Source organism: Loxodonta africana, chromosome 6 (genome assembly GCF_030014295.1).
Source record: "Loxodonta africana isolate mLoxAfr1 chromosome 6, mLoxAfr1.hap2, whole genome shotgun sequence".
NCBI lineage: Eukaryota > Metazoa > Chordata > Mammalia > Proboscidea > Elephantidae > Loxodonta > Loxodonta africana.
The window spans coordinates 12,865,956-12,893,824 of NC_087347.1; the positions used below are offsets into that span (position 1 = coordinate 12,865,956).

General features: G+C 42.4%; 1 protein-coding gene across 1 annotated transcript in view; it reads left to right on the forward strand.

Annotated features, from left to right (window-relative positions):
• DNER (delta/notch like EGF repeat containing) overlaps positions 1–27,869 on the forward strand; it is a 372,368-nt gene that overhangs the window by 164,708 nt on the left and 179,791 nt on the right. Inside the window, exon 4 of the mRNA XM_064286606.1 lies at positions 2,358–2,524. Coding sequence (XP_064142676.1) covers positions 2,358–2,524 — 167 coding nt within the window. The remainder of the gene's footprint in view (positions 1–2,357; positions 2,525–27,869) is intronic.

A 27,869-nucleotide genomic window follows, 5' to 3' on the forward strand; every position in this document is an offset into this window, starting at 1 on the left:
AGTCCTGTGTGTAGACCTGGCCCAGGTCACTCAAAACCTAGAGGGAGCAGTTCCAGGGGAGGCTATTACAGTTAGCATCAACATAAGGCTGGAACTGTGGGATGGACTGGATGACTCGGTGTGAAGTAGGGAGAAACCCGAGGCCTTAGATAAGATCCCGGGCCAGACGTGTTGGCCTCAGAATAACTTTGCTTCCAGAATTATTTGTCCTCTTAAGATCTTAATTAACTTAGTTTAATAATAATAATAAATAATTGAATTGATTTTAAATTAAGATTCATAAGCAAAATGTACCCCCAATTTAAATTCCAAATGTTCCAATTTTCTCTTCGAAAATAAGCAGTGGAAAAGACAGAGAAGACAATGTTTTCTCGAAGTTTAAGTTCTTTTTACATGACACATTGCCCATCATGACCGGTGGGGATGAGGTGAAGGGTGGTGACATTGGGGGGACACCTGCTGTGTACCAGGTGGACTGTAGTGAGGCTCAGAGAGGTCAGCGGCATGCCCCAGGGACCACAGCTGATGAGTCCCAGACTCCACTGACCACCCTTCTCTGAGGCCATTAACTGTCTCTCCTCCCTACCCGCCCCCCCTCCCGCCGCCATTCCAAGCCCAGCAAATGGGTGTTTCCTGTCCCGTCTTAGGGGATTTTAGAAGATTGCGGAACCTGTGGCCCTAGGTAACCAGCTCACTTCATCAGCTCTGCTTTAAGGGGGGCAATGGGCACTGTACGAGGCAGTGGACAGTGGGTACTCTAGGACAGCATTTTGCACTGTATGCTTTGTGTTCTAACCAGTGGAGCCCTGAGGATGCTTGGAAGAGGGACTTTGTTACATTGCCCCTGCACCCCTGCCCCCTATCCTTGAACCCACTCTGGATGGGCAGTGAATTCCTTAAGCTCAGGAAGAAAGTCCCCTAGGGAGAGGAGTGTGCCGTCTGAGGCAGCTCCGTGTTCCACCAGCAGGGGGACCCCTGTCCTAAGCGTTTCAGAGCTCCATGACATAGTGATGACACCCCCACTGTCCAGCTGGTTTTGGGAAAACGCGGATCTTTAGCTTCCTTTTACTTCTATGAAACTATTTCCCAACCCTCTCTTGTCTTGATCACATTACCTTCCCTTTGTCAGCCTTTCCTAATAGTTCTCATCTCATCCTTTTAAAATGTTTTTGTTTTTTTTTCTCCCAACAAAGCTGGAGTCCTCTAAGGCTCCCTTAGGCAGACCAACTGGACTCAGTGGCAGTCTGACCCAGGCTGAGTGAGATGGGTTGCCGGGTGACGTCGGGGTGCCCGGAACTCACATGTGGGGGTTACTAGCTCCTTAGCCTTTCATTTATTCACGTACTCAATTTGTTTACCAAACCTTTCTGAGCGCCCTGCTGCAAGCCCAGACTCTGCCATGGGAAGGCAGCTCTGTGCAGACGCTGACAGTATAAGGTCACCTTCTACCCCAGGGGGAGACCCAGTTCTCCGGGAGCACAGGGGAAGGGGTGGTAACAGCCAGGGAGCAGGGAGATGGTCAGGGACGATCTCCAAGAAGAGGCAATATGTGGGCTAAGCCTCGAAGGGTTACACGCTTTCCAGGTGAAGAGGAACACCAGTTGCCATCGAGTGGGCTGAGGCTCGTGGCTACCCCATGTACGCCAGAGTAGAACTGTGCTCCGTTGTAGGGTTTTCAAAGGCTGCTTTTTTGGAAGTAGATCTCCAGGCCTTTCTTTGGCAGCACCTCGGGTGCACCTTTTGGTTAGTAGCCAAATGGGTTAACCATTTGCACTAGGTAGCAAAACCCAAAACCAAACCCATTGCTGTCGAGTCGATTCCGACTCATTGCATTAGGTAGAGGAGAACGCAAAAGCTGGGAGCTGGGAAAGAGCTTGTTTGGGGAAGAGCCAGTAGCTCGTCGTTGCCACAGTGCTGGATGGTAAGAATGGAGATATGAGGCTGGGAGTGAACTGAGGCCAGGGCTGACCGGCAGCTTAATGCAGGTGGTCCTGTTGAGCTACAGTACACGCCTATAATAAACTTCCACAGGATTCTTTATATCGTGTGGCTCTGGAAGGATTGCATGGGTAAACAATTATTTACTAAAATTATTACCCAAAGGTGAGTGACCTATTAAAAATTTTGTGGTTTATTTTGAATACCTGGACGATAGATATTTCTAACAAATGAGGGAAACGATCACCATGAGTGTGTACAATTAAATCGAGAGCTTGTTTTGTAAGATTGTTTCATCGACTTCCCGGTACCTTTTGGGATGTACACGTCGTCTTTATTTTTATTTTGAATTTAATGAGCCAGTTCTAAGATAATTTTTTCTGAAAGTGACTTTCTGTTTACGTCGTTCCTGTTTTCAGGATTCGGCAAGATGCCACTGCTTCCCTGATTCTGTTATGGAAGGTCACGGCCAACGGATTCCAACAGTGCTCCCTCATCGATGGACGAAGCGTGACCCTCCTCCAGGCCCCTGGGGGTCTTGTCCTTCTGGAGGAGATGCTTGCCTTGGGGCACAATTACTTCATCGGTGAGTTACCGAATCTCTTACTCACAGAGTGCTTTCAACACCTGTGTCTGATCCAACTCAACCTTGGTTTAGTTTGTAGAGGCCGTAGACAGGAAGTTTTGCCCACATCGTCTGCATCCTAGCCATCAGAATCATGTCCTCTATTTTAGGTAAGGTTTTGCTTATAATCAAAACTGGTTTCTGAGGTGGTATTTCTAGTGTGGCTCAAAGTGAACACAGCTTGGACTTGGAACCCAGAGACTGTGTCCCGGTCCTGGCCAAAGCTTAATAGGGGTGTGCCCTTAGGCAACTCACCTAAATGTTCTGCATCTCAGTTTCCTTTCTGACTCTTTTGTCTACTTGCTCCAGGAATTGTGGGCAACTTGAGGCACTGAATGTTGGAGTCTCAGAAAAACCTTTCTTTCCACTTGACTTGGGCCCAATTAAGAGGGCCTCTGGTACAGACCTCAGAAATAATTGACTGAGCCACCAGCTCTGAAGTAATTTACAGGATTACAACCCTCTCGGGGGCCTCTCTTGCCTGTTCCTGTCCTTCCTCTGAGGGGCATCTCTAACTTCTCATTCTTTCTTGAGCGTGACTATGTAATTTAACCTCCTCTGAACTATCACATGCTCAATGAACTGTTTTAAATTTCTCAGCCCCTGGTGTAGAAATGATCTTCAGAAAGGGTCCTCCCCCCATGCTCTCCACCCCCAGCCCCTGCCACCCACTCCTCCGAGGGCTCCACCTGGGCAGTTTTTCAGTTGGTCGTCATTCTGCCACCTCTCCCCTGGTGTAGCATTCTGCCTATCCTGTGAGTTTTTTTTGTGTGAGTTACTCTCATCCTTACTCCAGCATATAGCTCCTTTGGGGTTGGGACTAGTAACTCCAGACCATTAACATGCTGATAACATCAGCTACTTTATTGGAGCTTGTTCCATTTGTAGGCAATCTGACCTCAAGGACACAGCTTAAATTTAGACTCTACCCATCCCAAGCCAAGGTACCCAAGCACCCTCCTGCATCCTTTCTTAGTACCTTCTCTGGTCTAACCTTATGTTCCAACAGCCCCCACCCAGAGGATGGGAATGGGGAGTGGCAGCACCCTCTCTCAATCTTAAATGAGACAAAGAATGTGAAAGTACAAATTGCATATGTTAGCACTTTTTTTTTTTTGAGGTACACTAAATATTTTGCTAAATTAAATGGAAAATATGACAGATATATGTTTGATACAAACATCATAATGAAGATAAACTGGTAACAGAAAATGTAATTTACACTGGACTTGATATTTGACTGACCCTCATCCAATGAGAAGGTACATTTTCAGTCGCTGGAAATCCAACCAGAAATTTTACTGGTTGGAGAGAAGTCCAATCACCTTGAGAACAGACATGACTGTAGTAACAGCGGTGGGCATTTAACTTCAGGCTGGTATTCGCCTTCTAGATATCAGTCTGAAATTGTGTGATGGCTTACTGTCAACAGAGTCAAGTCGATACTTGATTCTCTAATACCTTCCAAGTAACTATCATTTACTTCCGTATTGGTTGTGACAATTTGTCTAAAAGGAAACAATTTGTAGATTTTGATAGCTTCAATTTTATTTTCTATTGATCTTTTAAGTTGTTCTCTTTAGTGGATTAATTTACCCTTCTACGACATGGCATTAATATTGTAAGAAGATGCGTGAGGCATCGCTACTCTTTAAAATGTTATTAATGGGTCCAGAAGATATCCATTTGAAATATTAGCTTACATTTGAAACTACTTTTGGCTGTAACATAACTGTAACCTTAAGACTGGCCTGGAGGGGCTTAATAGGGAAGGATTTTTCAGTGTCATTTTTATTCTTCTCAGATACAAGGAATTTTGTGAACTCCAACACAATTAGAGCTCATTTTGCTAAAATAGAAATTTCATTAAAAAAAAAAAATCTTTGGTTGACATGCATCATTCCTTAGAGAAATAATTTTTAAAGAAATTTTATTTGAAATATTAATAACTAAATTAAGGAATTCTTTCTCAAATATTATACTTTGGGTTACAACAAGAAGGTAATGGTTTTCAGTAAGACCCTTTATTTCTAGAAACCATTTTTTTTTTCTATTTTGAAAATTTGATCTCATATCTTTTAAAATTTGCTAAGCAGAGCTTTTTAAGTGTTTTCTGTGGCTTTGTAACTGAGATCCCAATCGTTTAGTGCTCTTCTCTTTAAAGGTAGCAGACGGTCTTGTCACAAGGTCCTTCTGAGGAAGAAGGTCAGCTTCGTGACAGTGATCAGTTGGGTACACCTACACACTGCCAGCTACTTCTTATTTTACCGGATCTTTTCATCTAAAGGAAACAAGATTTATCTCTGTAATCATTGCGGAAGCCTTATGCTTACTCCGTTCACACGTGTTTAACATTGTTTTTGTTTTATTTTTTAAGAAGCAGCTTCTTAAAATAATTCACTCTTATAATTCTGGGCTCTCTAGACATGAATATGTTGTAGCAGAGAACGAGAGGCTGTTTTGAAGAGTGAAACAGCATTCATCTGAGAGGTGAACATACTGATGCTAGTGCAGGTGGGAGAAAACTACTGTGCCAATACCCGTTGAAAAAAACCCATTGCTGGCGAGTTGGTTCTGACTCACAGTGACCCTACAGACAGACTAGAAGTGCACCATAGGGTTTCCAAGGAGCGGCTGATGGATTCAAACTGCTGACCCTTTGGTTAGCAGCCAAATGCTTAATCACTTTGCCAGTAGGAGAGTAAAATTCCAGAATTTGATTGCTATGGGAGTCCCTGGGCGGTGCAGATGATTAAGCCTTTGACTGTCAGGGGTTGACAATTCAAACCTACCAAGAGGTGCCATGAAAGAAAGCCCTGGCAATCTGCTTCCAAAAGATCACAGCCTTGAAAACCCCGTAGACTGCAGTTCTCTACACCCTTGGGGCCACCATAAGTTGGAACTGACCAGTCAGCAACTGGTTTGTTTTGGGTTTGATCCTTTTTTGAAACAGACTTGAGGCACTTTCAGAATTGACTGTCTCCTACCTTCTCCATCACTCTCGATTGACTCCCTAAACAAACAAACAAACAAAATAACGGATGGCGAAATGTATTTTAAAGTTTCTATTTGATACAGCAGAGGGTTCTTCTTTGTCTTTGGGAGAAAAATTTGATAGCTGTCACCAGCTTTAAACACAATATTCTTTTTCAAAGCTTGTTGCTACAAGCCTAATTTTCTACATATTCCAAGTGTTGATAATGTGTTGACCTATTGTTATTTTGTAGGTAACGTATCTGACCTATTTTCGTAATGCTACATTTAATTTTTCACAGTTTTCTTTCGTCGCTATTTTTTGTCGTTGCTGTTAATTGCCCTGGAGTTGGCTCTGTCTCATAGTGACCCCATAGACAACAAGACGAAACATTGCCAGGTCCTGTGCCATCTTCATGATCCTGGGTATACCCGAATCCATTGTTGGGGCCACTGTGTATTTTAAGTGTCTTTCAACCTAGGGGGCTCATCTTCCAGCACTGTATCAGACGATATTCTGTTGTGATCCACTATTAGCTGGTTTTTGGAAGTCTGTCTCCAGGCTTTCTTCTCAGTCTGCTTTAGTCTGGAAGCTCCACTGAAATCTTCCACCGGGAGTGACTCTGCTGATATTTGTTACCGGTGGTATGGCTTCCAGCCACTGCAGTGTGACAAACTGACAGATGGCTGATGGTGTCTATTTCTTTAATAATGTTTATATTGTTTCATGGAGCGAAAGACCTGGGATATCTTTTTAAAATGTGTGTAATTCCCTTGTATTCTTTGGTATATCATACTTTCCTCCTGTGCTGCCACCAAATTTCAGCTTTTCCGCCTTCTCCGTAATTACCTCTTCTATTTTCCCAAGTGTGTCTCTTCCACATATGTTATTTGCCTTACGCAGTGTTTTGGGGTAAATAACTAAATTAACATTTGTTAACATTGCTCCATGGGAAGAAGCCTCAGAAGTGTTCATTAGCTCTCGGGATGATTCATTCTCACAGTAATTCATATTTCCAAGGAGCAGACTCATTGTCCCAGTTGTATTTCCATGATGCTCGTGCAAGTCAGTTGCTTTGCCAACTATATTTAAGCCTTACTTTTCCCTCTGAGGAAATCCTGGTGGCGTAGAGGTTAAGTGCTATGGCTGCTAACCAAAAGATTGGCAGTTCAAATCCTCCAGGAGCTCCTTGGAAACTCTACGGGGCAGATCTACTGTGTCCCGTAGGGTCACTACAAGTCGGAATTGACTCAGCGGCAGTGGGTTCTTTTTTTTTTCCCCACTGAAGGGGCCCTGGTGGTGCAATGGGTAAGCACTTGGTTACTAACCAAAAGGTTGACAGTTTGAACCCGCCACAGGAGAAAGATGTGGCAGTCTGCTTCCATAAAGATTACTGCCTTGGCAACCGTATGAAACAGCTCTACTCTGTCCTTAGAGGGTCACTATGAGTGGGAATTGACTTCTGCAGCAATGGGTTTTCTTTTTGGTTTTTCCCTCTGATAATTGCATTTACAGCCAGCATCACATAGGTTAGCGTCCAAATGTTCTCCATCCTTTTTTTTCTTTAAATATTGGTTTTATATATTTAATTAGACTGTAAGTTTCTGGAGAGGGGCCATTCATAGGTTCTTGCACACTGCCGGTGCTCATGGTGGTTACGTGATTGATTAGACTTTGCTAGTAGATGACAGGAACCCTGGTGGCTCAGGAGTTAAGAGCTTGGCTGCTAACCAAAAGGTCAGCAGTTTGGATCCACCAGCCACCCCTTGGAAACCCTATGGGGCAGTTCTACACTGTCCTGTATTCTCAATGCGTGCCAGGTATCATGGATTGAATTGTGTTGCCCAAAAATGTCTGGCAGCTTAGCTGGGCCATGAGTTCCAGTACTGTGTGACTGTCCACCATTTTATGTGATTTCCCTATGTGTTGTAAATCCTATCACTATATGGTTTACTGGGTTATGATGAAATAAGATGGATTAGTGGCAGTTATATTGATGAGATATACAAGATTAGGTAGTGTCTTTAGCCAATCGTTTTGAGATACAAAAGAGAGAAACGAGCAGAGAGACATGGGGACCTCATACCACCAAGAAAGTAGCACCAGGAGCAGAGCGTGTCCTTTGGACCTGAGGTTCCTGCGCTGAGATGCTCCCAGACCAAGGGAAGACTGATGACGAAGACCTTCCTCTAGAGCCGAAAGAGAGAGAAAGACTCTCCCTGGAGCTGACACCCTGAATTTGGATTTGTAACCTACTAGACTGTGAGAGAATATATGTCTCTTTGTTAAAGCCATCCACTTGTGGTATTTTTGTTATAGTGGCACTAGATGACCAAGACAGCATGTGAAGACAATTTCCAGCTGCAAAATGTCAATCTTAAGAATTCTTTCTAGATTGTCATAGTCCACCTATGTGACGTTTACCGCCCCTCTTCCCCCCCCCCACTTATTACATTAAAAGGATTTTTGAGATCAAATATAAAACCAAAAGAACTTTTCATCATTCTTTTGGGAATGCTATATTTTGTCTTTTACAATATCTTGCTCTGAGGGCCAGGGGTAAAAGTGTTAAAGAAAGTTTGGAAAGATTACCTCCTAATGAATCACTAACATCTCCTTTTGCTGAAAACTTAAGATTTAACAAAAAAAAAGCAAATATATTTCACCTTTTTGTGGTTCTCTGAGAACCACATTTAAATATGGTCTATTGAACTCCCTATCATAGAGGAATAAAAGCCTGGGAAATGTTCAAATAAAAAGCAATAGTTGGCAAAGAACAAAAGCAGAGGAAATATAAAGCTGCCCCGAGCTGCGTAATTTAGTTCAAAGTCTTAGAGCTCACCTTTGCCAGTTGGAAGATTTCTATGAAATTTAAGTTTGACTTAAATTGAAAGTGTGTTTTAGTATCGTTAGCAAGCAGGATTATTCGTATTGATACTCTTTCTTACGGGTAATGAATATCAGGATTATTAGTAGCAGTAATGGTTGGCCTTGAACTTCACAGCCTACTTCTCTATTCCTAAATATTGCCATGATCAGCATCAATTATTTGTTAGTATCTATTGATCATGGTCAGTCAATCAATTAATAGATTGTGGTTGGAGCCCTGGTGGCACAGTGGTTAAGAGCTCGGCTGCTAACCAAATGGTCGGCAGTTCCAATCCACCAGCCACTCCTTGGGAACCGTATGGAGCAGTTCTGCTCTGTCCTATAGGGTCGCTAGGAGTTGGAATCGCCTTACCAGCAACTTTTTTGTTTTTTTAATTGATCGTGGTGATAAACTAAGAATCGTTTCTAACAAAGCATTCCATTATGGACTCTTTTGGTCCCCTCTAGCTGACTGTCTAAGGTTCATTTTGTTGTCGTTAGCTGCTGTCGAGTTGGCCGCAACTCGAGGTGACCCCGTGTGCAACAGAAGGCAATGCTGCCTGGTTCTGAGCCATCGTTAGGATCAGTTGCACGTTGGTCAGTTGTGATCCGTAGGGTTTTCACTGGCTGATTTTCAGAAGTAGATCACCGGACCTTCCCTCCTATTCCTTCTTCGTCTAGAAGCTCCCCTGAAACCTGTTCGGCATCAGAGCAGCACACAAGCTTCCACTGGCAGATGGGTGGTGGCTGCACGTGAGTTGCACTGGCTGGGAATTGAACCTGATTCTCTCACATGGAAGGTGCGAGTTCTGTCACTGAACCAACCACCACTGCCCCCACCTGATGTTCATTAAACCAAAAACCAAACCCGTTGCCGTCAAGTTGATTCCTAACTCATAGTGACCCTATAGGACAGAGCAGATCTGCCCCATACAGTTTCCAAGGCTGTAAATCTTTACGGAAACAGACTGCTATATCTTTCTCCTGCAGGGTGTCTGGTGAGTTCAAACAGCTGACCTTTCAGTTAGCAGCTGAGTGCTTAAGCACTGTGCCACCGGGACTCCTTAAGGTTCTGTGGGTCCCAGGAAATGTTGGTTGCCCAGGCTGTGGTGGGATTGGGGCAGGTGACCAAAGATGAATAATATCTGCCTCCCACCCTCTAAGACAGTCTCTGGAATCAAGGACAGAGCTTGTTAGAAAGCCAGATGTCTGGGCCACCCACAGACCTGATCGCTCTGCAGGAGCTCCTTAAGTGATCATTTTGCATATTAGAATTTGTGCAAATTCTAGGAACTTATCAAGGCATAAAGGTTAGCCCTGTGATAGGATAAAACCAGCACAATTCCACATATAACTGCATGGTTGCAAGTTAGTACGGTGCAGTTTTCAGATAGCAATTTTAGAATTCAAGAGAATAAAGCTGCTGTAGGTAATTCTATAATTTGGGCCTGATGTCCTAGGGAGAGGAGACCCTGGTGGCACAATGGTTAAGAGCTATGGCTACTGACCAAAATGTCAGCAGTTAGAATCCATCAGGCGCTCCTTGGAAACTCTGTGGGGGCAGTTCTACTCTGTCCTGTAGGGTGACTATGAGTTGGAATTGACTCAAGGACAATGGTGTACTTTGAGTGGGCTTCTTGAGACCAGAGCAAACCCCTCTACCTAGGACCTGTACCCCGTTTCCATTGAGTCGATTCTGACTCATGGTGATTCGATGGCAATGGGGTACGGGTCCTATGTAGAGGGGTTTGCTCTGGCTTCAAGAAGTCAATTCCAACTCATAGTCACCCTGTAGGACAGAGGTGAACTGCCCCATAGGGTTTCCAAGGTTGTAAATCTTTTTGGAAGCCAATTGCCACATCTTTCTCCCATGAAGTGGCTCTTGGGTTTGAACCACCAGCCTTGTGGTTAGCAGCTGAGTGCTCTAACTGCTGTACCACCAGGGCCCCTTAAATTCAAAGTAAAGCTTTATAATCCTAAATTCTCTCTTTCCCTCCCCATTCTGCCTCATTCTGTCTCCTTGTCACTTAGGCCTTGACTTAAATGTAAACGATTTAAAGTAAAAAGATAGTACATTTTACTTATAGATGTATTTGGAAAACATTAAATAATAAGGGAAATTATTTTTTATGTTTTAAAGACTTTCTTGATAATTCCAGAAAGCCTTTATCACTAAAGTGATACACTTAGTGTGTTTTAATCCAAACCTTATGCACAGAATTTGAATGAAATATTTCTTTAAAACATTCCCTAATTCTTTTGATGTAGGGACAAATCCTCTCAGGGTTTTTCCAGTTTACCACCCAGCTTTCTTAGCCTTTGGCAGTGCAAATTTCAACTGGGAAAGTTGTTTCATGAATTGCTTTGTTTACGGTCAGGTTTCTGCTCTTCCACATTGTCTCTTCTCTTTCTGTTTTTTAAAGGAGAAAATGGGGAGAGAGGGGCAAGCAAGAGAGAGAGAGAGAGACTGGCTGACTCACGGGGCTAACCCCTGGGCCTATGGTTTTCTCACAAAAGATAAGAAGATCTGAAAGTTACTTTCCTGTAATCCCCAGCCTTCCACTGAAAACCAGCATTTACATACATTTTGAGGCATTTCCTCATGGACTCTGTGGTGCAGTCCTACTCTGACATACATAGATAGAGTTGCCAAGAGTTGGAGTTGACTCGAAGGCAAGTGTTTGGTGGTTGGCTCTCATAGTCTTCACCACACTGTCAAATTCTAGTGACATTTCTCCTGTTTAATGTTATACAGAGAACATTCAGATGCCAGAGGACTGATCTTTGATTCCATTTCCATCACCTTGTATGAGCTTCTTTGGCTGTCCTACTACAATATCTTGAAGGTAGATATGGGAGTTTCTTTTATCTTTGGTCGTAGACTTTGTACGAGGTCAGAATTATTCCATGAAAATGGGGACAAAGGGTATTCAAGAAAAGACAAATATTTTGGCAATCTACCAGGAGGCTTTGAAGATGGTCATTCAATTTTGATGCAGAACCATGGTAGTTATAATTGTTTTTGTAAAGGTCTAGGGTATGCGACTCACAGGAGCAGTAAGTGGGCTGAAGTAGGGCACGCCAGCAGGAAAAAGCTGTCTGGTTTTTGTTGAGGAATGTAAGCGATTAGAACTGCATTTCTAAAAGACTCCCTTGCTCCCTCATTGCTAATGCTCTCTCTGACATTTTGGTTTTGAATGTCGTGATATTTCTGGAATTCACACGTATCCTTAACAAGCAGTGCACTCATGGCTGTCCTGTTTTAATGCTGTAATTGTGGGTTTGACCTACAAAAGTTATATTTGCTTGGTAGACAAATGGAAAACCTCCTTCAGCAAATACACTGCAGAATACTGTCTGGCCACATCAAAAGTAACAGATGAAACACTAAAAAAACAAACAGACAAACAGAAGACATTACCTACTTCTGTTTAGTCCATTCAGACTCCTAGCAACCCTATAGGACAGAGTAGAACTGCCCCACAGGGTTTCCAAGGCTGTAATCTTTATGGACACAGACTTTCTCCTGCAGGGTGGCTGGTGGGTTCGAACTACCAGTCTTTTGGTTAGCAGCTGCATGCTTAACCACTGCACCACCAGGGCTCTTTCCGGAACACTACCATGTTAAAAGAATGTATCTACATCATATATGTGTTTATCCATATCCTTGCTTCTTTATCATCAACAAAAGTTTATTAACCAGTTACTATTTGTAGGATACTGGATTCAGTACTGAGGAAACAAAGACATACAAGCTCCTGACCCCTGACGTTGGGAGATTTTAGCTTCCAGGCAGGCAAGACACACTCATTATATAACCCAGAGAAATCTATTGTCCCATGGCCCAGTGGTGGTTACAAAGTCATAGCCAAAGTAAGAGTGCAATAGTCAAAACTTGAGTTAAAAGACTAAATCTTTAGTCATCTTTTGGAGGGAATGTGAATAGGTGTGGGAAAAATGCATTCCTAATATGCAGCAAAAAATCTTAATCTTCTCTTCTTCTCACTCTTCTTTGAATAGTCTCCATGTGGTCGGCACCTGCCTTCTGAAATTCTTTCTCCCATTCTCAACTTTGTCACCAAAGTCTCAGCCCTACACCCAATTTTTGAGGCCCTTCCTCCTTTTTCTTTTTTGCCCATGCTGTTAGCTCTTTATTTTATACATTGATATGGTCTTTCTGCTTTCTTTCTTTTTTTAAATTTTTTTCTCTCTACCTTGCACATTACCTTGATTTTGCATTTCAAAGAACTTCCTGAGAACTGACCCAACAAGCAAGAGTCCTTCCCCTTCTAACCTTGAGCAAGGAGACAAATGCAGATATTTATATAGTGAGCAACGGTTGCTCTTGTTAGATATTCATGATTTTTAGCTCATGTTGCCCATAAAGAAGTAAATGAGAAGGTAAAGGAGTGCATATTAAATATTAGATAAATTGTACAGTCAATTTAGAGGCTATATGAATTCATAGAAACAGCAGTCAAGAAATCCAAAGACACATTGCATTGAGCAAATCTGTTGCAAAAGGGCCCTTTGAAGGGTTAAAAGGCAAAGATATCACTTTAAGGACTGAAGTGCACTTAACCCAAGCCAAGGTGTTTGCATTTGCCTCCTATGCATGCGAAAGCTGGACAAAGTACAAGGAAGACGGAAGAAGAATTGATGCCTGTGAATTATGGTGATGGTGAAGAATATTGAATGTACCGTGGGCTGCCAGAAGAATGAACAAATCTGTCTTGGAAGAAGTACAGCTGTAATGCTCCTTAGAAGCAAGGGTGGTGAGAATTCATCCACATACTTTGGACATGTTATCAGCAGGGACCAGTCCCTGGAGAAGAACATCATGCTTGGTAAAGTAGAGAGTCAGCGAAAAAGAGGAAAACCCTCAACGAGATGGAGTGACACAGTGGCTGCAACAATGGGCTCAAGCATCACAATAATTGTGAGGATGACTCAGGACTGGGCACCGTTTCATTCTTTTGTACACGGGGTTGCTGTGAGTTGGAACTGACTCTGTGGCTCCTAACAACAACAAAAGCATGAATTCAGTGGGAAGAGTAACCACCAAGGGGAAGGTTAAGGCTTGAGGTATATTTTGGGCTAGTTTTGAACTGAGAAGGAAGGACGTTCAAGGATGGAGGTAAGGCACCAACAAAGATATGGGAGTTGAAATGCACATGCCATAGTTTCAAAGTAATAGATCAGTTTGGCGGGAGCAATGAATTTCAATAAGGAAGCCATGAAAAACTAGGAAAGAGATAGGATAGTGGAGCCAGAGCGTAAAGGCCATTGCAAATGGTGCTCAGGGGTTTTATGTACCGTGGAGGCACTGGTGATCCAGGGTATGTATGCGTGGGAGGGTGTGCCAGTGGTGGCGGTATAATATTGTGAGCATTGTGGAGTAGCTTTTGATAGTCAAAATGAAGGGTCAGGAAACAGGATGGTGAAAGTGGCAGTGGAAAGCAGGACAAAGGGTTACGGGGACATTGTGAAGAAAGATTCCCTGTGATGTGAGTGACGAAATTAAAATAATATTGAATTACTGGTAAGTGATAAAAGAGGGATTGTTTTGTTTGTAAGTGTGGAAACCCAACTCAAACTTGCTTATGCAAAACAACCAAGAAGCCAGCAAGCAAAGGTGGAGGGTGCTTGTCACATGCCACTGGAAGTCCAGGCGTGGACCTGGTCTCAACAAGGGTCACAGCCAAATTGAATCAGATGGATCTTCTGCAAGAAAATCATAGGCCAATGAAATATTTGGTTTTGGCTTATTGTTTTAGATTTCATGTGTCTGATCTTATTTTATAGACTACAGTATGGAAATACATTGATGTACATGCCTACATTCACTTATCCATTCGTACACAGATACATGGGTAAATGCATATAACATCCGTCTACACACAGATGCACATATATGTATACACAGAGATGCACATCCATATGTAGATACATGCATATGTAGATCACACACACAGGTGCACATACATGTATACACACATATATGGTTTAAGAGATCCCATTGGTAGATATTACAAAAGGGGCATAGCTTGGAGCGTGGGAGAGTAAGTGTGTAAGTTGGTAGGAATGTGTAAGAGGGCATTTGGTTTTGAAAGAAGCAGTTTTTAGTGTTGGAAATGATGCTATTATATGTTGTTGTTGTTGTTAGGTGCCATCAAGTCAGTTGTGACTCATAGCAACCTGTGCGCAACAGAATGAAACACTGCCCAGTCCTGTGCCATCCTCACAATCGTTGTTATGCTTGAGCCCATTGTTGCAGCCACTGTGTGGATCCACCTCGTTCAGAGTCTTCCCCTTTTCGTCTGACCCTCTGCTTTACCAAGCATGATGCCCTTCTCCAGGGACTGATCCCTCCTGACAGCATGTCCAAAGTATGTGAGATGTAGTCTCGCCATCTTTGCTTCTAAGGAGCATTCCGGTTGTACTTCTTCCAAGACAGATTTGTTTGTTTTTTTAGCAGTCCATGCTATATTCAATATTCTTCGTCAACACAACAATTCAAAGGTGTCAATTCTTCTTCGGTCTTCCTTATTATGTTATTACATATGTGGAGGGTAAAGTATGAGTAACTAATGTTTGTGATACAAAACAGCAAATTATGCAATCGAGTTTTTGTTAAAATGATAGTTGTATTTAAAAAAGCACTTCCTTTAGAATTTTAAAGTGTGATTGGCTTTTACAGATAAGCTTGATTCCAAATCTTGCATGTCACACAGGGGTACCTTGTGTCTCGCTTCTGTGGCAGCAAGTAGGAGCCTTTATCGAAACAAGCTCACGGTTAGCATTAGAAATGGTAACTAGAAAAGAAAGAGACCCACTTGATATGTTTGATAATTTTTCTTTGTTTGAGATGTTAACAAAGCTTCATTTTTGTCTTTTTTTTTTTTTTGTAGGGGCCTCTACCCTACACGCTCTGATTCTTGTTAGATTTTCCAGCAGTGCGGGCAGTCTCTTCAAACAATGGCAGACCAAGGTTGTAAAGTAGAGGGATAGAATTTTTAATTTGTTACGTGGACTACTGAAGAAAGAGTCCACGATCAGATAGCAGGCCCAGGACTTCTGTAAAGATGGAAGCATAAATAAAAATCTGTTCTGGACAGATAAGGGAAACTGTTTTCAGCTTACCGAGCTGACGGTCACATTGAATTAAAGACATTAATTTCGAGAGAGAGCTGATTGGGGGCAAGGACAATCTGTAGCTCGTTCTTTCTTGGTAGCCCCTGAAACAGGATTGGTACCATTGTTCATGGTTGGGAGCAGGGTTTATCAGGGTTATTCCACCTAACTGGTTTGGGCCATTGTGTTCTAGACATCTCCTGGCTGGGGTTGAAGCTGCTTTGCTCTATGATCAAAGGTGTTATTGATTACCGCCTCCCCTGAAGAAGTTAGCTGGAGCGGGTCAGCGAAGTTCTTGTCCCTTTCTGTGCCCCTTGCCTCTCCCTGCCTCTCTGCCTCTCTTCCATCCTCTTATTTGCTGTCACCACACCCAGTTCACTTGCGCTCCTGTATTTATGTATTCATATATTTAAGGGTTACTGCCAGAATCGACTCCACGGCAGTGGGTTTGGTTTGTTTTTTTGGTGGTACAATGGCTAAGTGCCCAGCCGCCGACTGGAAGGTTGCATTTTGAACCCACCAGCTACTCCTCTGGAGAAAAGACCTCGCTATCTGTGTCCATAAAGATTTGTTGTTGTTGTTGTTAGGTGCCGTCTAGTCGCTTCGAACTCATAGCGACCCTGTGTACAACTGTATGAAACACGACCTGGTCCTGTGCCATCCTAACAATCGTTTGTTATGCTTGAGCCCATTGTCATAGCCACTGTGTCAGTCCATCTCATTGATGGTCTTCCTCTTTTTTGCTGGCCCTCTACTTTACCAAGCATGATGTCCTTCTCCAGGGATTGGTCCCTCCTGATAACATGTCCAAGGTATGTGAGATGAAGTCTGGCCATCCTTGCTTCTAAGGAGCATTCTACACTTCTTCCAAGACAGATTTGTTCGTTCTTCTGGCAGTCCATGGTATGTTCAATGTTCTTTACCAGCACCATAATTCAATAGGTGTCAACTCTTCTTTGGTCTTCCTTATTCGTTATCCAGCTTTCACATGCATATGAGGCGACTGAAAACACCATGGCTTGGGTCGGGTGCACCGTGGTCCTCAAGGTGACATCTTTGCTTTTTAACACTTTAAAGAGGTCTTTTGCCCCTATGGGGAAGTTCTACTCTGTCCTATAGGGTTGCTATGAGTCGGAATCGAATCTATAGCACGTAACAACATATTCGTCTGTCCATCAATTTATTAAACAGAATTTATTGAGTGCCCACTATGAGCTCGGCATCTGTTTGGCACTGGCAATAGAGCTATAAAGAAAACAGACAAAAATCTTTTTTTTCTTGAATCTTAGGTTTTAGTGGGGGTAACAAGTATTGAAGAAATAATTACATATATAAGTAGAAAATTACAACTGTGCAGAAGTCCTGTCAAATAAAGGTACACTGTGTTATGATGGTGCTTGATCATCAAAATCTGACCTAATCTCAGGGTAAGGGATCACTACCTTATAGAAAGATGATTAAGCTGATATACTAATTAGGCAGTGGGGATACCCTTCAGGGCAGAAGGCAGGCACTTCACGTGCAGAGGCCCTGTGGCTGGAGAGTAGTGCATAGTGTCCATGGAACTGTAGCAAGACCTAGAGGCTGGAGCTCAGAGAGCAAGGGAAGAATGGGGGAGAAGGGGGCTGGGTCAGACCTGCTGGGCTGTGGAGCTCAGTTAAGGATTTTGGTCTTGATCTCAGTAGCCATGAGGTGCCATTGAAGGGAAGGTGTTGATAAGTGTTAAGTTCCCTACAGAAATACTTGCATTTTAACTTTGCAGAAAAGAAATCACCCCTAAAACAGCAGTTTGCATACTTGGCTGGGGGGTTTGCTAAACTCACACATGGCTTGGGCTCCACCCCAGAGATTCATTGGGTCTGGGGTGGTGCCTAGTTTAACAGTGTATTTAAGAAACTGGGTAATTCTGGCTCACTGCTGATTCTAGGCATTTCTGAGCCAGATGGGAGAGGGGCTGAGTGGGGGAGACCTCTCTGAAGTGCCAGAAATTGGAGAAGATGTGAGAAGGCTACCTCCGAGCATTTTGAGGTCTGAGGCCAGAGTATGCTTATTCACAAGATGAGAATGCTAATGTGAGCTTGAAATAGCCCAACTCCTTCATACCCTCCCCCCACCCCCCCCATTTTCTTTCTCTCAAATCATGGAGCACCGTTGGGACCTCGGTGCAGTGCATTGGTTAGTTCTATTTTTAGTGTTGTGCTTGAATGCATTGAAAAGTAAAGTTGTTATGCATAATTCAAGGAGCAAGTGCATCTCAAATTAGAAATCTCACTAAACACTTGTAAATTCAGGTAACTTCTTTCATGTGACCTTGAAGTTCCCAGACTTGTCAGTGACCACGTGAGTTTGGGATTTGGGATTCTGAATCAAAGCAGAGCAAAGAGCTGTAAGAGGACAAAGACCATTGAAACATCATGTTCACCATGCTTGCAACCACCAGGAAGGTAAACATGTCAATCAACAGCTTTTCATATTAGGTCATCTGAAGGCCCGGATTCCCTAACATTTATAAAGTCATCCACAGCCCAATTAGCTGTGCATTTATAATCTGCTACTGGCCTCACATCAACAAGGAGAAGTGAGTAATTATTTTGGCATTCCTAGTAATCCCATTAATCAGGAGTCGTTCACTGCTTGTTAATGACCGAACCTAGTAGTCAATCAACTATGAGTTCTGAAGTAATTTAAATTGATTTACTAGTATTTGATGAATTGAAACTATGCTAATGAGAGATCAAGTGATACAATTCTAACTGATTATGAAAAGGGTGATCAAATAGACATGGACAAGGAGATTAAATAAATGAAGAATTTCAGTTGTATATTCTGTGCGAACCAATAAAATTTCAAAGGAAGTGCAGATTAATTTTCATGTTTTCCCAATGGGTATTCAGGAACTGGCATTAAAAGAGGTGTTTGATTATGACGTGGTTTTTCACGTGCAGTGAGAAAATATTTCTGATAAATGGAGATTACTTAATGTTAGGAATAGGTACACGGAGAGATTTGACAGAACTGAGTGAAAATTTTGCATACAAAAAGGATTTTATAATTTGAATATGCTCATCAGTCTTGCTTGTGTTAGTTACTGGTTATAGTTTAAAAAAACATGTCATTTAAGGCCTATGAATTGCCACCATATTTGTTTATTCACAATTTTTTTTTTTACAAACCAGTTATGTAGAGCCTATTGTTGTTGGTTGTTGCCAGTCAGCTCCAACTCATGGTAACCTTACGCATAGCAGAACCAAACATTGCCAGGCTCTGTGTCATCTTCACGATCACTGGTATATTTGAGTCCATTGTTATGGCTGTTGTACCAATCCGCCTCATTGAGAGTTTCCCTCATTTTTACTGACCCTCTGCTTTACCAACATGCTGTCAATTCCTAGCAATTGAGCTTTCCTGATGACGTGTCCAAAGTAAGCAAGCCAAAGTCTCACCATCCTCCTTTCTAAGGAGCAGTGTGGTTGTATTTCTTTTAGGTAGACTTTCGACTTGAATTATTCAAAATTGCAGATAATAACAGTCATTTGCATTATGAATGTGTGGTGTACTCCTATTTGAACACTATTTTTTAATTCTAGCATTAATTTCCAAAGGCAATAATTTAAAAAAATCCATTTCAAAGGCTGACCTGAGAGGGACTGAATTAGGAGATTCTAAATGGCTTCCTCGTTTGCATTCTGGCACTGCTGCTCTCTCAGAGTTTTTTCCCCAGACTTACAAGTCTCAGTTGTATTCAGGACCACATTTTAAATAGATGTTGGTTGTTGAGGTCGTTGTTGATGATGGCGGTGATGATGCTGGTGCTGATAATGATTTGTTGTTACTATGTACTTGTACTATACTACAGGCCTTGCCCATATGAAGACCTTTAATCATAATAGCCACCCCAGGAAATAAAAACCATAAATAAATAAATAAATAGCCCAAACTCATTGCCATTGAGTCAATTCTGACTCTTAACAACCCTATAGAACAGAGCAGAGCTGCCCCCTATGGTTTCCAAAGTTGTAAACTTTATGGAATCAGACTGCCACATCTTTTTCCCACTGAGTGGCGGCGAGTTTGAACCACTGATATTTTGGTTAGCAGCTCAGCGCTTAGCCACTGTGCCACCAGTGCTCCTCCACCCCCAGGAAATAGGTGGTGTTACTATCTCTGTTTCAGAGAGAAGGATTCCAAGGCACGACGAGTTCAGCTAACTCTCTCAAAGCCACAGAGCTGGTGAGAGGGGAGCTGTTTGGAGGCAGAGCCTGGCATAATCTCCTGTTACCTTGGCATCAACAGATGGGGCTTCTTACTCACTTTAGTATTCACAGTAAAGCCACTACTCAGGAGGCATTCATTCAGAATTAATGAATAGATCTTGTGAGCAAGCAACCATTCTGAAATGTGAAACGTACACTGTATACAGAATACATAAAATATTAAAATCAAATTACCATTGCTCTTAACCACTCTGCCACCAGGGCTCCATTTAGTAACACAATAAGAGTCATCCCTGAGTGTGGCAGACAGTTCAGCTGCTAACTGAAAGGTTGAAAGGTTGGAGGTTCAAGTGCACCCGGAGGTGCTTTGGAAGAAATGCCTGGTGACCTACATCTGAAAAATCAGCCATTGCAAACTCTATAGACCACAGTTCTACTCTGACACACACGACGGTTGCCGTGAGTTGGAGCCAAGTCAACGGCAACTGTGTGTGTGTGCGCGTGTGTGTGTTTTATATCTGACAGTAAGATTTATTGAGAATAAATCAATGTATCTTCAAGTCATAGCAAGTTGATTGTATTTCTTCTATGATATCTTTATATTATCTTTACAACTTCTTTAGAGCAAATGATTTGACTTAATATGTAATTTTTATAGTTATTCTGCTAGGTGTAATCTTCTGGAATATTTCGATGAGTGACAAAGGTAAAAATATTTGGCCTGTTGCTGTTAAGAGCCATCATGTCTCCTGATTCAGAAAGCAGTTTTGGCCATACCTTACTTGGGAATCTACAGAAAATGAGATATTCTGTTTGCGTGAATTGTCCAAAAATTGATTTACCCCTTTAAGCATCAAAACATAAAGGCAAGCAAGCAAGTAAACAAACAAATGATTAAAAAAAAAAAGTCGCCGTTGCATTGACCTCAACTCGTGGCAATGCCATGTATGTCAGAGTAGAACGGTGCTCCATTAGGTTTTCAGAGGCTGATTTTTCAGAAGTAGTTCACCAGGCCTTTCTTCCAAGGTGCCTCTAGGTGGACTGGAACCTCCAACCTTTCAGTTAGCAGCCAAGCACGTTAACTGTACCACCCAGGGACTTCTAAAGAAACAGAAACAACTACAAAACACACCTTTCGAAATGGAAATCTACCCACACCGTGAAAAAGGCTTTGTTTAGAAAAGGTGAAAGACCCTGAATGAGGTCTTGGGATGGGTGTTGTTGCCCGCAGTTTCTTCAGCAAAGGAGACGTAATTGCTTTGGTACATGGGTGTGGTGACAGCTTTTCAGGTGCTCACTTAATTCCTCACCTGTATCCCAGCCTGGACTGTGTACCAGGTGAGTGCAATATACAGACAGCTGAGATTCTATTCCAAAAAAAAAAAAGAAAACCTTTTGCTGTCGAATTGATTCTGACTCATAGTGACCCTGTAGGACCGAGTAGAGCTGCCCCATAGGGTTTCCAAGCAGCGGCTGGTGGATTTAAGCTGCCAACCTTTTGGTTAGCAGCTGTAGCTCTTAACCACTGTACCACCAGGGCTCCAAGGTGTACTAGTTTTATTATTAAGCTGTCCTGGACTTGGACTTGACTCAGGTTTGCCCCCTCTATCAAGTTCCCCTTTTGCTTCTAGTCTGACATTGTCAACTGAAGATTTATTTCCCAGTTTTGCTTCAGAAACCCACAAGCATTGCATCACAAATTCAGGGAGGTCCTGGACAGCTTATTCAGCTTTGCACTAACCTCCAACCCACTTTCTGCAGAGTCGGTACAGACACACCACTTCATCCCTGCTTCTGCAGAATGAAAGGCGCCTGGGTGGCACCGTGGTTAAGTGCTCGCCTGCTGCCTGAAAGATCATAGGTTCAAAACCTGCTAAGCAGCTCCTGGGGAGAAAAGACCTAGCGATCTGCTCCTGTGACGTTTACAGCCTGCGAAACCCTATGGGGCAGTTCTACTCTGTCCTGTAGCATCACCGTGAGTCAGAATTGACTTGACGGCAATGGGCTTTTTGGTTCTGCAAAATGAGACCTGGGAATTGGGGGTGTTTGCTTTCCCAAAGCCAAAGTTAATGCGAAAACCCTGGGTCTCCAGCTGGAGCTGGAACCTGTGATATTTCAAACCTTTCACACCTGTCTGGTACCAGCCGCGAGACTTGGACAATGAACAATTTTTACAGGTTATAGGTTTGTGCCAAACGACTCCCTGAGTCTCAATAGGAAAACTCAGCACAGTCCGTTTCCAACACCTACTGCTGCAGTATTTATGGTCAGAATTTCTACTTTCCAGTGTGCTTTCCCTTTAATAGGAAGGGAAATGGTCTTCAGCCAAATCACTGGAGCAAGAAATGCACATTGTATTTGCTATTAATCCCAGTGAAGGGCTAACTGCAGAGTCCGTTTAAGACTCCTTTAGTGCTAATGGAAACCCAGTGGTTGAGAGCTATGGCTGCTAACCAAAAGGCCAGCAGCTGAAATCCACCAGGCGCTCCTTGAAAACCCTATGGGGCAGTTCTACTTTGTCCTGTAGGTTCGCCATGAGTTGGAATTGACTCCATGGCAATGGGTGTGGTTTTTTCAATAGATGCTCGACCGCTCTGTTCCAAAGAATCACCCTCAGTTGCACTTAACTTCTCATTTGCACCAAGAGAGGTGAGGTTGGCAAAGTCACTGTTTTAAAAAGACTAATGAGGGGCGGAACATATTATGACTGTGTTAACGAGCACCGTTTGGCGTGGTGGGCAGGAACACAGCCTTCTCGTGAGTGTTAGGGGAATGGGGGAGAGGGGGAGGAGAAATGAGGAGAATTCCTCATCCCAACTAGTTACCTTGAGGGTGTTAACAGATCCCTGGGTAATCTTTGGGGAATGTTTTCCTTCATTACAGTTTTAATGCTCATGAGGGAAATCATCTGGTTGTGTGGCAAGTAGAAGTGGGTCTCTTGAGGGCAGCCATCTTCCACCCTCTCCTCCCTTTTAGCTTTCCTCCCTCCCCTCTGCTTTCTCCAGCATCAAAATGTTGCCTTGAGCTGTGCAGAGCTCTGTAGCCTTTTTTCTTTCTCACAGACCACAGTCTCTCTTCAGTGCTGAAGTTGTCAAATAGCTGACATCATGTCATTTTTTATCTTCGTCATGTTGCCAAAATCTCAGTTTTTTGTACCAGCCCCATAATGGAAAAATCATAGGCATATTCATGCTTTGGTTAATTTTGCTAATATGTTTCTCTTATGGTCTGATATCAATGCATGACTAATATTGGGCTGTAAAGCTTGGTTCTAAGCCCCGTTCTCACTCTATAAATTCTCCCCAAATGTACCCTCCCAGTCCCAGTGATTTTAATACCATCTGTCTTCAGATGAGTCCTACATTTAATTCTTCAGTCCTGTTGTTTCTAACTACCTGTGTCCTGTGTCCACTGTCAACTTGACAGCTCCATTTGGGGGTTTCATAAGCATCTCAAGTTTAGTATGTTCAGGGTAGAAATCCTGACTCAGTGTCAGTTACCACCATCTATGTATGGTTTCTTTCCTTCCCTCATATCCTACATCTAATATATACAGAAATCTTGCTGGCTCCTCTTCTGAAATATGATTTTTGAAAAAGCATTAATCACGTTGTTCCTCTGCTTGAAACCCTCCGAGAGGTTCCCATTGTTCTTGGCATGAAATCCAAAAGTTTACCGTGGTTCTAGAGGTCCCCTGTTGATCTGGCCCTCCTGTCTCTATCCTTATCTTATGCTCCTGGCCCTCAGTCCTCCATCTATCTCATTAACAGCCCAAGCTCTCTTCTCTGGCTCATTCTCAGCCTTTAGAGCTCAACCTCAAAACTGCCTTCTACTTAGAGTTCAATCAACATCTGCTAAATGTTGAATGAATGAACCCAACACTTGCCCCATCCTCCTTATTTCTCTCCATCTCACCTATCCCGAAGCACCAGTTCACTCAGATAGAGAGGGCAATCCCTTACTTAGCGTGACTCAGTGATTCGTCCTCATGGTCAGAATCACTGACCTGGACTGTATGTGTACAATTGTGATTTCAACATGTTTATCTCATGAACATTTCCAAAGAAGTCTAATTTACATTGGTTGTGGTGGGAATGAGGGCTATCAGGCAGTGAAATGAGATGATAAAATGCCTTTTTGTAACAAAAGGTGTGAGAGCCCCTGAAACTTTTGATGGAAGCCTTCATTTCCTTTTCTCCTTCTCTACTTTACTTTTCTGTCTGTATTAGTGTCTCCTTTTCTTCCGTCTCATGTGTTGTAGCTTATGCTTTTCTTTTCCCTTTTCCCTGTCCAGTCTTCCTTCCTTTTCTTACTTCCTCCCTCCTTCCTTTGTCCCCTCCTTTATTTTATGTCTCTTCTTTCTTGCTTTTAATAGTTGGAGCAACTTCACAGTCTCCCTTGTGGCATCAGCTCTTTTGTCCTTAATAAGAGCATGGAAAACACAGGTGTTGATAACAGCCCATTCTACAATAGCTTTATACTTTGCCATCTGTAGCCTCCAGTTCATCAGTTGGCTCATCATGTTGATCTTAGAACTCTGAGCATGAGGGCAAGACTTTCTATCCAGGCCTGTATCAGTAATTACGCTGTATATGTTGAGTTCATACCATTAAGGAAGAGAAAAATAGTGACCGTTTGCTCTGCATTGCTTCTCGGTAAGTGTCTTAGAAGAGTCCATCAGTTCAAGTGCTGTGTCCGAAAAAATTATATTGGCTTTTCAACAACTCTCCAATGATCACTTATAAAACTTCAAAGAACTATTTTATTTCAAATTCTTCTTGCTGCCGCTTTATAAAGGGTGCAGTTCCTGGCTTTGACATGGGGAATTTCCTGAATGCTATTCTGTTCTAACCCAGCTGCAATTAATGAAGGTTGAATTGGACAGTATTAGTTTTCATTATGAGAAGCTCCAAACATTTTCCCCTAGACATGATCAAAGGGAGGTGTAAACAACTTGCCGAATTTACACTCTCCCCTGGAAGGCAGCACCCAGATCTCCTGTTCTCTGCATGGATGTGAACAGTATATTGCTAAAAATAATGTGCTTGTCCTGTTGACTCACTGGGGGGTTGATGAAACAGGAATTACAGAGTAACGCATGACACACTGTTGAAAAGGATGATCCTTGGGACCTAAGGGATTTTAGGACTGGAATACTCACAGTCTTGTTAAGCAAATAAAGCTAATATTTAAACATTTTTCAGAGCTGTCTCCAAGAACTCCAGAGACTTATAGTGAGCTAGGGAATATAAACACTGTCTGAATATCCCAGAGTCACCAGAACCTTCCAAAATACTCAGATGAGTAAAATATGCTTTCAGAGTTGCACATACCAAACCTGAACCACACCCATTGCCATTGAGTCGATTCCGACTCAGAGTAACCCTATTGGACAGAGTAGAAATACCCCATAGTGTTTCCAAGGCTGGAAATCTTTATGGAAGCCGACTGCTCATCTTTCATCCATGGAGCAGCTGGTGGGTTCAAACTGTTGAACTTTCGGATAGCAGCCAAGTGCTTAACCACTGTGCCACTAAGACCCCTGAGGTGCCCATAAAAACAAAACAAAACAGAACAAAAGCCCAAACCCATTGCCATTTTGGTTAGCAGCCTGAGCTCTTAACCACTGTGCCAACAGGGATCCTGAGGTTGGCATAAAAAAAAAAAAAACTGCTAATTCAAGATGATTGTTACCTTAGTAACATTACTTAGGTGACTTAGATTAGCATATCTGCCAGACCAGTAGTTTCTGAATGGGAAAGCACATGTCAGAATCTTTTTCAAAAACATGCATACCAGGGCCCATTCCACACTACTGATTACAGGCCACTTGTGTTGGAATCGAGGATTATGGACTTTGAAAAAGCACCTGCAAGATTTTGAAGCTACTAGTTTTCAAACTAGTAAAGAACGACTATTCCTGACGGAAAGTCTGGAGTGGTGGAAATCAAGGGTGACTCATCCTCATAATCTTAGGATCTAATATGGCGGCCCGATTGCAGGTGTGAGCTCAGTAAATGATCACAGAGGAAATGGAAGCAAATTATCTTGAAAGCTATATTTTGTATATTTTTAACTACATATTCATTTAAATTACTATCACATAAGTAAATTTAATGGTCGAAGGAAAATTTTGAAATAACCTTTGGAAGGCCTCATCTATACGATTCTAGAGCATAGTGTGTTTAGTTAAATGGTTACTCAGTGGGCAGATGATACAGTCTTTGAAAATAATTTAATGTGAAACTAGAGACCAAAGCAGAGGTATGAAAAACACCACTGTAATGACTGATACCTGAATTTATCTCTATTATTTCATTTGCAAAAATATCATTTAGATATTTGTATAAAAGTACCATTTAGATATGGGAGGCTCCAGAGGCATACCAACATTGTACCAGGCTTGATTTTTTCTATCAAGAGTCATCTTTCATTGGTAGGCAGTTGTTTTTTAGTAAACTGGAATTTAGGCATTCAAACGATTATTCTTCTTCAAAGTGGACATCTTGGATGACAAGACATTCTGGAAATTCCTCTTTGGAAATTGCTTTTGCTGCTGTGGCCATGTATGTACCTGTGTCTTGACTTCCTACTTGCAGCGTCTGTAAGACAAGTCTCCTGCCATCAAGGAGGCTGAAGTAAAGGTGGTATTATAAACACATAAAATGATCAGGGACCAGTACGTGGTGGTATGTACTGGAGAACAGATAGACATGGCAGAGTTCAGACTGAGCTGGAATATTGCCAGGTAGTTTTGTGAATAAAGTAGCTATGCGATTGGGAGAAGGAAGACAATCTTTGGCCAGTGGGAAATCATGGAGAAGTTTCCACAAGTGGGGGTGAGCAGGGCATGTGAAGGCAGCTGAGAGAACACATTTGGGGACTATAGAGTGCAGGGTCATGATGGAAGGGGTGGAAAGCTCTACAGAGGAGGGTTCTTTTTTGTTTTGCATAAACCATCCTTTTTCTTCCTTCCTGTATTAGTTTCCTAGGGCTATCATAATAAAATCCCAGAAATTGGGTAGCTTATCATAATAATAACGGGCTGAAACATAGCCATGGTTGTGAGGATGGTGCAGGACCGGGCGGTGTTTCATTCTGTTGTCTATAAGGTCACTATGAGTTGGAACTCGTCTGTCAGTTGCCATACTGTGGTGGCTTTCATGTTGCAAGTTATGGGATGACAACAAGGACATCATATATGAAAAAAGCAAAAAGTCACTAAAAAGACAGGAAAGAAAGAAAAGACCAAAATGGGTGTCAGAAGGGATTCTGAAACTTGCTCTCGAATAGCTAAAAAAAAAAAAAAAAAGGAAGAAATGATAAAATGAAAGAGCTGAACGGAAGACCTCAAAACGTGGCTCAAGAAGACAAAGAAAAGTATTAGAATGAAATTTGCAAAGACTTGTGTTAGAAAACTGAAATGGAAGAACAAATTCAGCATTTATCAAGCTGAAGGAACTGAAGAAAAATACCGAAGGATTTTATGGGCAAAATATTGAATGACACAGAAAGCATCAAAAGATGGAAGGAATACACAGAATCACTTGACCAAAAAGAATCAGTTGGCATTCAGCCATTTCAGGAGGTAGCATATGATCAAGAACCTATGGTATTGAAGGAAGAAGTCAAAGCTTCACTGAAGGCATTGGTCAAAAACAAGACTCCAGGAATTGATAAAATACCAATTGACATGTTTCAACAAACAGATGCAATGCTGGAAGTGGCCACTTGCCTATGTCAAGAAACTTGGAAGATACCTACCTGGCCAACTGACTGGAAGAGATCCATATTTGTGCCCATTCCAAAGAAAGGTGATCCAACAGAATGCAGAAATTATCGAACAATATCATTAATATCACACACAAGTAAAATTTTGCTGAAGATCATTCAAAAGTGGCTGCAGCGGTACACCAACAGCAAAAGTGCCAGAAATTCAGTCCAGATTCAGAAGAGGGTGTGGAACCAGGGCCATCATTGCTGATGTCAGGTGGATCTTGGCTGAAAGCAGAGAATACCAGAAAGATGTTTACCTGTGTTTTATTGACTATGCAAAGGCATTCGACTGTTTGGATCATAACAAATTATGCACATTTCGAAAAATGGAAATTCCAGA